At 35.6% G+C, this 9746-nt stretch overlaps 1 protein-coding gene across 1 annotated transcript; it reads right to left on the reverse strand.

Moving 5' to 3' along the window:
* Window positions 1-2797: 2797 nt before the first annotated feature.
* LOC104908827 (uncharacterized) lies at window positions 2798-4836 on the reverse strand. The gene is made up of 2 exons (XM_019247123.3): window positions 4644-4836; window positions 2798-3748 (listed from the first exon to the last, which is right to left on the reverse strand). The coding sequence occupies exons 1-2, from the start codon at window positions 4815-4817 to the stop codon at window positions 3233-3235; spliced, it is 690 nt and encodes a 229-aa protein (XP_019102668.1). The 5' UTR covers window positions 4818-4836; the 3' UTR covers window positions 2798-3232.
* Between the last annotated feature and the right edge of the window lie 4910 nt (window positions 4837-9746).

Below are 9746 nucleotides of genomic sequence, written 5' to 3' on the forward strand. Positions count from 1 at the left end.
TCGGGAATAATAAAAGTTCGTATTATAATATGCCGCACAAGAATTTTTTACTATCGTCCTATAAGGGCTACATATAAGCATTTAATACATTTCTTTAAATGAAAACAGTTTAAAAATTCGAAACACATTTTTACGTCAACTGAGGTAATAAATGCTTGATTCAATATTTTATTTCCATTTTAAGTACCTTATACATAGCCCTTTTCCTTTAATTTATCAATTGAATTATTTGAATTTAATTTGTATGAACTAAATGAATTTAATATGTTTGAATTGAAACTAGGAGAGTTAACTAACTAAAATAAATATTGGATTTCCATTAGTTTACTCCAAAATAACATGGCCGACTTTCGAAGCAAAAAAAATAGCTACAAAAAAAGGCAATAGGTCAGGCAATAGGTCTTGTGTCATATTGTCTGGCATGCGCATGCACGCATTGTCGCATCCACGAGCATGACGTCACGCAAACAGTCATGTGTGTTTGAAACTCGTCTAGGGCGCAATTTAACTAAATTATATAAAAAGAGTTCTAATTTACCTCCTAGTGGGAGCTACTCACTCACTGTAGTCTAACCCTCCTCAAACGTTAACTAATTTCATAAATTAAGTAACTAATTTTGTAGGAATAATTTTAGATGAAAAAGGATAACTAATAAATAGAAACCCACGGCTATTAGCCAATAAATCATAACTATCAACCTGGAACTATAATATTAACTAGAAAATCATAATTATTAGTCCAAAAACAATAACTATTAGTCCAAGATCATAACTAAGAACCTAAAGATCATAACTAAGAATCATAAAATCACAATCAAAAAACACTAACTACTAGTCTAACAATTATAAATATTACTCCAAATACCATAACTTTGCTCTGAATTATGGTATTTGGAGTAAAAGTTATCATTGTTTTTGGATAGAGATGATGTATTACTTTAAAATCCACTTTGGTAGCTTCATCAAGCTGACCAATTCGAATCAATAGGTACTTAGGGTTTAGGGTGGGTTTATTGGACAATATATCATAGGAAAATTTGTCAGAATCCACCTTTTATAATCACTTTTTTGTGAGAAACCACCTTTTAAAAAAATTTGGTTAATTAGCCACCTTTTTGGTTCTTTTTTTTTTGTTGGAAGCCACCACTTGCCGGAATCCGGCGCTGACCTTGATTTTCCGGCGTTGACCACCAGATTTTCGACATTTTTTTCCAGATTTTCGTCATTTCTTCCACCTGAGATGTCGAGGGATGCGAGGGAGGACATGGGCTTAGGGCTGGGAGGGTGGGGATGGTTGTGGGGAGGTGTTTGTCGGCGGGTTGTGAGGGAGGAGGGGGGTTGCCGGGGGATGCGAGAGGGAAGGGGGGTTGCCGGGGATGCAAGGGGGGAGGGTGGGTTGTCGGTGATGCAAAGGGGGAGAAAGATAAAGGGGGAAGAATGGCGAAAAATTGATGGTCAATGCCGGAAAATCGAGGTCAACGCCGGATTCCGGCAAGTGGTGGCTTCCAACAAAAAAAAGAACCAAAAAGGTGGCTAATTAACCAAATTTTTTTAAAAGATGGTTTCTCACAAAAAAGTGATTATAAAAGGTGGTTTCTGACAAATTTTCCTATATCATATTAGATATGATAAATATCCGTCGATTTATTAGAGTCAAAGATGAACACCAATGTCCTATCTGTAACACTGTGAGGGGAAGACCTACAACATCTTTTCTGTAATTGTGACCTGGCTTCGGGAGCCTAGCTTACTAGCGTTTTTGGTATCAACTCACACATTAACGGTCATATTCCTTCAATGACTCGTCAATTGGATCTCATATTTCAGAAAAGAGGATGGCCTAGAGGAAAGGCGCTTTACTGTTTTTGATGCTATTATGTGGAGCATCTGGGGGGCTCGAAACAAGCAAATATTCTGCCAGCATAATGCTGATTCAAACGAGGTTCAACTTCAAATGTCAGAAGCGCTACACAAACGCAACATTTACAACCAAAAAGTGGATGAGAGGGTACAAGAGCAACAGACTCCTGATGAACCACCGGGCTTCCTAGTGGCAAATATTGGGCAACATTTGCAGGCCCAGCCTGAAATCAGTGTTCAAACGGATGGCTCTTGGGACAAGACAACAATATTGAGCTGTGCAGCTTGGGTTGTTAACTATCCTTCATCGACACAAACGAGGGGTCAGGCGAATGTTGTGCATGCCACTTCCGCTCTTCTCACTGAACCTAGAGCTTGTCTTCAAGCCTCCAATGGGCACAACAACATAATTACATTGTTACAAGCTTACAACCTTATTGCTATAAGCACAGATTCAGCGCTACTGGCGCATAACCTCAAATCAAAAGGTATAAAGGATATACAGGTCAGTTGCACAATTAGAGATATCCAGACAACAACAAGATCTTTCTACTGGTGTGTTATCACTAATGTCTCGCGCCAACGAGTCAGACTAGCTCATGAACTTGCTACAACTTGTCGTCCTGACAACATTTCTTACAGTAACATTTAGTTTCGTATGTTTTAGTGATGTCAAAAAAAAAATATCAAGACCAAGCACAAACCATTTTAAGCAGCCAAAGGGAAGGGAAAGTAGAGAAGGAAAATCAATTGACAAATATGAAAATTTAACTTATTCTCCCAAGTGTGAAGTTGCTGTTAATACTTTCTATGTTGCTAAAGTACCAATTATGCCTCTCAGAACTTCAGGAGTATGAAATATTAGCAAATTAGCACAGGCAACAGATGTATTTCTACGAAATAATTCAAAATCCAAAAGTCTACAAAATATTAGCAAATTAGCACAGGCAACAGATGTATTTCTACGAAATAATTCAAAATCCAAAAGTCTACAAAATATTAGCAAATTAGCACAGGCAACAGATGTATTTCTACGAAATAATTCAAAATCCAAAAGTCTACAAATAGCATTTATAAGCAGACATGTACCACATCATGAGATCAATACCGCAAGATAATTAAACAAAATAGAATAAGCTAAATAAGATTAAACGATTAAAATTAAGGAGCAATTGCCAATACATTCAAGAGTTTGAGTCAAGAAACTTAGCTATTTGAACCTGATCCAAAAACATATATCCATAATTTAAAGATTGGACTAGATCACAGATTGAGCATGCCTAGTTACAGGGTACTGCCGTACTGGGTAGTGCCCATCATTCTTACAGCTGACAAAATAATTTGAAATGCAACTAATCCACTTTAGGACATATCACCTCCGAGGAACTATTAACCCGGTTCCAGCCCTATCACTTGATCCATGGATAGAAACAGTTTCGAACTCAATCTTACAAGCTAAGGACTTCCTTGAGAGTACAAAGATTCTACTACAGAGCTCAACTTCCTCTAAGAGATCGTCATTTTCGACTTCAAGGGTGAGACGAAAGCAATAACAGATACGAAGTTGCTCGAGGACATTTGCATTACTTAATATATATCTAGCAACTTTGACAAGATTATCGCGTTCAATCTCTCTTCCGAATGAACAATTAACCCTCTTAACCTTTACTAACAAACATAAAGGTATAGGAGCATCCCAATTCACATTATCCCCCTTATAAACAGAAAAGCTCAGATCAATCAGATTATGGAAGCCGCGCCACAAGGTGTTGTCGATTTGATGAAGGCCATTCAACATAACAATGTCATTCAGCTCAAGGGACTTAACACTCGACATCCCTTGAAAAAACTCTACTACATTATTAAGATAGTCATCAATCTCATTCCCCTGGTCGAAAAATAAACGCCCCAAGTCAATACTAGCCTTACTTAATAAACTTAATTTCTTAACCAAGTAACAATATGAAGCATTACACTTGATCACAAAGTTCTCCAACAAGGGTGCATCAATGTCAAAAACACAACTTTCCGGTGCTCGATACATATGAAGACTCAAAGACTTCAAATTAGGAGTTATTATCTCGAGAATTTGATCCTCTTGTAACTGAATTCCCAAATGTAAATACTCTAATTTGGGACATGACTTACAGAGTGCTGTGAGCAATTCAGAGGGTAAAGTAATGGAACTCAAATTAAGCTTCTTTAAATTAGGGAGATTAATAGTTTGAGTTTCAGGGAGATTATCAAAGGAAATAAGACCCCTTAATTCAAGGGTGACAAGTGACATGGTCTGAAAAACAGAAGAAGGTGCAGAAATGATGAAATCATGGACATACCATACATCGAAATGAATGGGATTTCGAGCACAAATTAGAGGGGACCAAGAATGCAAAACGGTTGAGGTTGAGACGACAGCATTGTTGGGAACATTAACATTACCCATATCATAAAAGAAAAATTGAAAAGAATGGATTTGAGGGGAAGTGAGTTGGTTAAAGATGTTGTTGACGATGGTGGAGTTAGAGAGAGAGGTGAAGATGGTGGGACCTTTTAAACGAAGGTGGGAAAGGTCAGTCCAAATGTGGGCCCACCGACTAGACAAGGTGGAGGTTTGGGCGGCGCTGGTTAGAGAGAGGTGAGAGAGGATTTTGAGTAAGATATCATTTGGAAGAGAGCTTAATCTATCAATGCTTTGCATTTTTTGATAAATTTTGAATTTAAATTACGAAGAAGAAGCAAAATATGGCAAAGAAAAGAGGAGAGAGAAAGATAAACTAGTTTACCTGATAAAAAAGAAGGAAGCTTGACGATGAAGTTGTGAAAATTTGTGGGTTGTAGCTAGAGAGAGGAGAGAGAGAGTTCTTGTGGAGATGAGCCTGAGTGAGAAGAAAACACGCATGCAGAATTGCAGAATCGCAGATTGCAAATATGCAATGCAACTCAAAAGAGTATTTCATTCAATATAGTACTGGTGAGTCTGGTGACTGGTGAGTAACTGTTGTTTACAGGTGTCTTCCACACTCTTCTTTCTCTACAGTATTTCATTCTAACTCAAAAGGCCCTATTTCGTGATTAGAGTTTAGAGTTTAGAGTTTAGAGTTTAGAGCTTATAGTTTGTGGTTAGATGATTATTTTTTTGTTCAGAGGATTTGACTACTGATTTAAATAATTGTTGTGTAAAGGTGTTTGGTAACACTTAGCTGATTGTTTAGAGTTTTGTACTTTTTAGAGCATGTAAAATGACATTTATGGACATATGTTTTTTTTTTAAAACAAATTTTAGTATTAATTATATGGACAAAATAGTCATTTGTTTTTTCTCTCTCCAAAACTCTCATGAAAAAGCTCCTCTACCTAACTTTTTCAAAAGAGAGTTTTGATCAGAGTTTTCGGTACAAAACTCTCTTTAATCCTCTCTATCACCAAACACCCAAGTTAGAGTTTTTACTGGTCAAAACTCTAAACTCTCTCCAAACCTCTAAACTCTCTCTAAAACTCTCTCCCTCAAACACCCCCTTTATGTTTATGTTGTTTTGGATTGAATTATTAATATTTAATTTAGTTTATTTTAGTTCCGGTAAATTTAATTCAATTTAGTTTAATTTAGTCCAAAAGAACAGAGTTTTAGTATGGGTTATAACTTATAAGTTTATAACATCTTCATGTTAAAAAATATCACCTAATATTGCATAGATTATTGGTTAGAACTTTAGTATATTGCATTAAGTTAAGATCACGTTTATTACCTTATCATTTCCATTTATTTTACGAAAACTAAAATTTAAGATAAAATTATTCATTAAATGATTATATTTTTTTGGAATCCAAGTCGTATCCGTTTTTTCGAAATATTGATTTTGTCGTTTTTTATCTTTATACACGTAGCCACCCCGTATTTATATCGGTGCTACCTAGGTAAGTGCTGCAGTGGGAGAGAAAATTACTGGTATCTACTAGTGAAGCCAGCTTCCAATAGAAGTTAAGAGCATTCTTAACAATGAAAAAAAAAAGGTTCATCCTTCTCTCTCCTGCACATCATTCTCACAAACTATTTACAATTTTACTCTTAACCATGAACCCAAAAATAATGGTTCATCACTATTTCTCATTCTTTTTTCCTACCCCACCACATTTTCTCTCTCTTTAAATAATTCTATGAAGTTTTATTAATTAATGTAAAACGACTTTACGTTAATTAATTATAATTAACTCTTATAATTATTAATTTATAAAAACTAATTTTATTATATAATAATTATCAAGGAGTGAATTTTGGTATTTTTTTTTTTTTGGTATTATATAAAGCAAAATAATGTGATAAAAGAAATGATAATAGGAAAAGAATAGAAAACTGAAATTGTGAATAAAGTATAGCAAAATTGGTGTCTATTTATAGAGAAAAAAAATTATGAATTTTGGTATTTTTTTTTTTCAAATTGTATTTTTTGAATTATTAATGTTACAAAAATTGTAAAGTTAATATTAATAGAGACAATAGGAAGTTGCCACTTGGCGTGAGATGAATGGAAGGCAGGAGATCTGACGCGCGTCAGAATCTCCTGCAACACGTCAGTTTTTTTTTTTCTCCTTTCCTCCATTGATGGCTTGACATGTGGCGATTTCATTTTTTTAAGCGTTTCTTCCCTTTTCCACTTCCAGCGTGGCTTGCAAACTTGTTTCATGAATCATTTCGGATTTCCGAATGGTTGAGTATTGATTCATGTGTGAACCTTTTTTTTTTTCATCATTAAGAGAAAAATTAATGGTTCATCCTCATAAACCATTTTTTTTTTCATCATTAAGATAGCTCTAATTAGTATATCTAGAAAAAGAAAAAGGAAAATGGGTTTGATCAAAGCTTACATGAGAAGCTAAAAAAGAGTCAAATCTTAGTACTATTCTAGAATGTAGCCTGTGAGCTGTGACTTGTGAGACTAGTTGACTAAAACTTACAGTAATGCTTGCACAGTTCTGCCCGATTCTCGTCACCTTAAGCAGTTAAGCTAGCCATAATATTTGTTCTTTTTCACTCATCAATTCCTTTATGGCTTCTATTATTTTTATAATAGCCAAAGCACATGAAATGAAAATAACTAGTTTTTAGGTTCGAGTTATGCCGCAAGTACTTATATATTTCATTTATTAGTATTTTATATTAAAATTATGATACCAAATATAATTTGGTTTAGTGGTTAAGACATTAATAGCACAATTTGAGGTCATAAGATTAAATATTATGCCATGCATAATTTAATTTTCTTATTGTATGTGGTATGTGGAGTACATGAAGTCAAAACTCTAACGGATAGTGCCACGTGGCACAGTTCCTTGTTGAGGAACACCTTTTAATATATTAGTACTAGCTTTTGGCCTATGCAAAATGCACGGGAATTTTTTATTTTGTAATAATATTTACATTCCAATGATATTGAATACGTGCATATATTTCATGTTTGAGTCAAAAGTTAATATATTATAAGATAATGAAATAAATGATGTTATTTCCCCTTAGATTATATTATGAAAATTTATAAAGTGGTTGACTTACTAAAGACATTAACTGCTCCTTTGTCTAACTATGTGTTTACTTCTTAAAAGAATTTATACGTTCAAAATATATGATATACTTTTTCTTTTTTTTTCTTTGGCCTAATATTAACTTTCACCAAAAAAAAATACATGGCCATCTTTGTAGCAAATTGAATTCTCCCACTTTGATCACCAATTATACAATTTAGACTCATAAATTTCAATTAGAATAAATTGACCTCTAATATTTTGTTCCATGTTTAATATTCCCCCCATGTTTTTAAAAGGTTTAAAGATGTTTTAAAAAAAGAAATTTTGATCATATAATTGTATCATTGCATTTAACTATACCTTTGCGCACAAAACTTACTCATTTCATGTTAAAGCATGTACTTTGTGATATTGGTATGATTCTGTTGCGCCATTCCAAGCATATTATACTTTATCTTTTCACACGCTTATATATAGTGGTCTACACGACTACACCTATTATTGTGTGATTGTCTTTTTTTAATTTTATTTTCTCGAAATTGGTTATATAATTATGGAGTTCTAGTCATCGGCGAATTTCGTTATTTATGAAATTTGAACAACGGATATTAAGTTAGTTATAAAGATTTATAATATATATTGCACGTAAATTAATTAAAATTAGGACTACTAATACAAGTTGAGATAGACTCGCCCAAAATATGCAGTTATTCTATGTATCTCTTATTTTGCCACACATTTTTATCAAGTTTTTAAAAATGTTTCAAGTAACTATAAGCTATAAGATGTCTTATTATTAATTTCTTATCCTCTAGTATTCTCCTTGTATTTTCAAACTCCTTTTATTTTATAACTAGTTATTAGGCCCGGGCTATGCCCCAGGTAAGAAAATTTTCATTTATTAATATTATACTTTGATATAATATCACTAAATACAACTTGGTTTATTTAGTGGTTAAAACTTTAGTACATGAACTTGAGGTCACAGGATCAAAACCTATACTATGCAATTTCTAATTTTTTCATTGTACATGGATTACATGAACTAAAACTCGCTAGGGAAAGCGCCACGTGGAACCGTTCCTGGTTTACGTACGCTTTTTGATATATTAGTATAGATTCAAAGGCATTTATAACTAAAATTCCAAAATTAAAAGCTTTTAAATGGGAAGGTAAGGATATAAAAAAAATATTAAAATAGTTTTTATATCAAACACTTCTTAACTGAATAGTTTCGATTGATTCCTAAATTTTCTTTTATGTTGATTGTCAAATAATGTTTGTATATATAGTCACCAATTCACCGGTACAATAATTATATGAAGACAACTTATTTACTTAATTAAGTGATACATATTGACTTAAAAGTGACCCAATTTGGGTAATGACTACCATCAACAAAATTTTTGAGATAAACTTAATAAATTAAACGGTTTTTTCACCATATACCCCTGACAAATTTTTTTTTGCACCATATACCCTTTCGACTTTTGAAATTCACCATATACCCTTCACTTTTCCAAAAATACATCAAACTACCCTTAATGACTAACGGCGTTAAACTCCGTTAGTCATTAACCCCTAAATTCCCATTTAATCCTAATTAACTATCCTAAACCTAACCCTAATACTAATACTAACCCTATACTTAACTAATCCAAAAACCTAACCCTAAAAGCCCACCAGCCCAACCCACTCACAACCCACCACCCCCACCCCCACAACCCACCACAGCCAACCACCACTCCTAACCACCCAAACCCTAACCAGCACCGCCACCACCTGACCCACCACAACCTGACCCACCACCCTCACCCTGACCGGAATTTCGCACCCCACCCACCGGATTTTTGCACATGTGACCCCCACTCCTGACCGGAATTTTGCACCCACCCACCCCACCGGATTTTCGCACATGTGACCCCCACCCCTAATCGGAATTTCGCACCCCACCCCACCCCCACCGAATTTTCGCACCTCCCCCTGCCATCCCCCACCACGCAACCCCCTCCCCCCTTCCGCCATCCCCGATCACGCAGCACCCCTTCCCCTTTTCTCGCAGCTCCCCCTCCCTTCTCCCCCCTATTTCAGCCTGATTTCAACGAGTTGAACTTGCGACTGCCATATTTTTTGCGGTGCTGTGCAAGTTTAACTTGCGGCTGCGCGAGTTTGCCGTGGTGCCACCCGACGAGGCTGCGCGAGCTTGCCATGGCTGCGCGAGTTTGTGCTGCGGGTGTTGTGCTGCGGGTAGCGGAAGAGGAGGGAGATGCGGCGCTGCAGGTGGCGGAAGGGTTTTGGAGGGTTTCGAGGGTGGTGGGTGGTGGGGGGGGGACTGCAGTGGTGGGGTGGGGTGGGGTGGGGTGGGG

The sequence above is a fragment of the Beta vulgaris genome, chromosome 7 (genome assembly GCF_026745355.1).
Source record: "Beta vulgaris subsp. vulgaris cultivar EL10 chromosome 7, EL10.2, whole genome shotgun sequence".
Taxonomy (NCBI): domain Eukaryota; kingdom Viridiplantae; phylum Streptophyta; class Magnoliopsida; order Caryophyllales; family Amaranthaceae; genus Beta; species Beta vulgaris.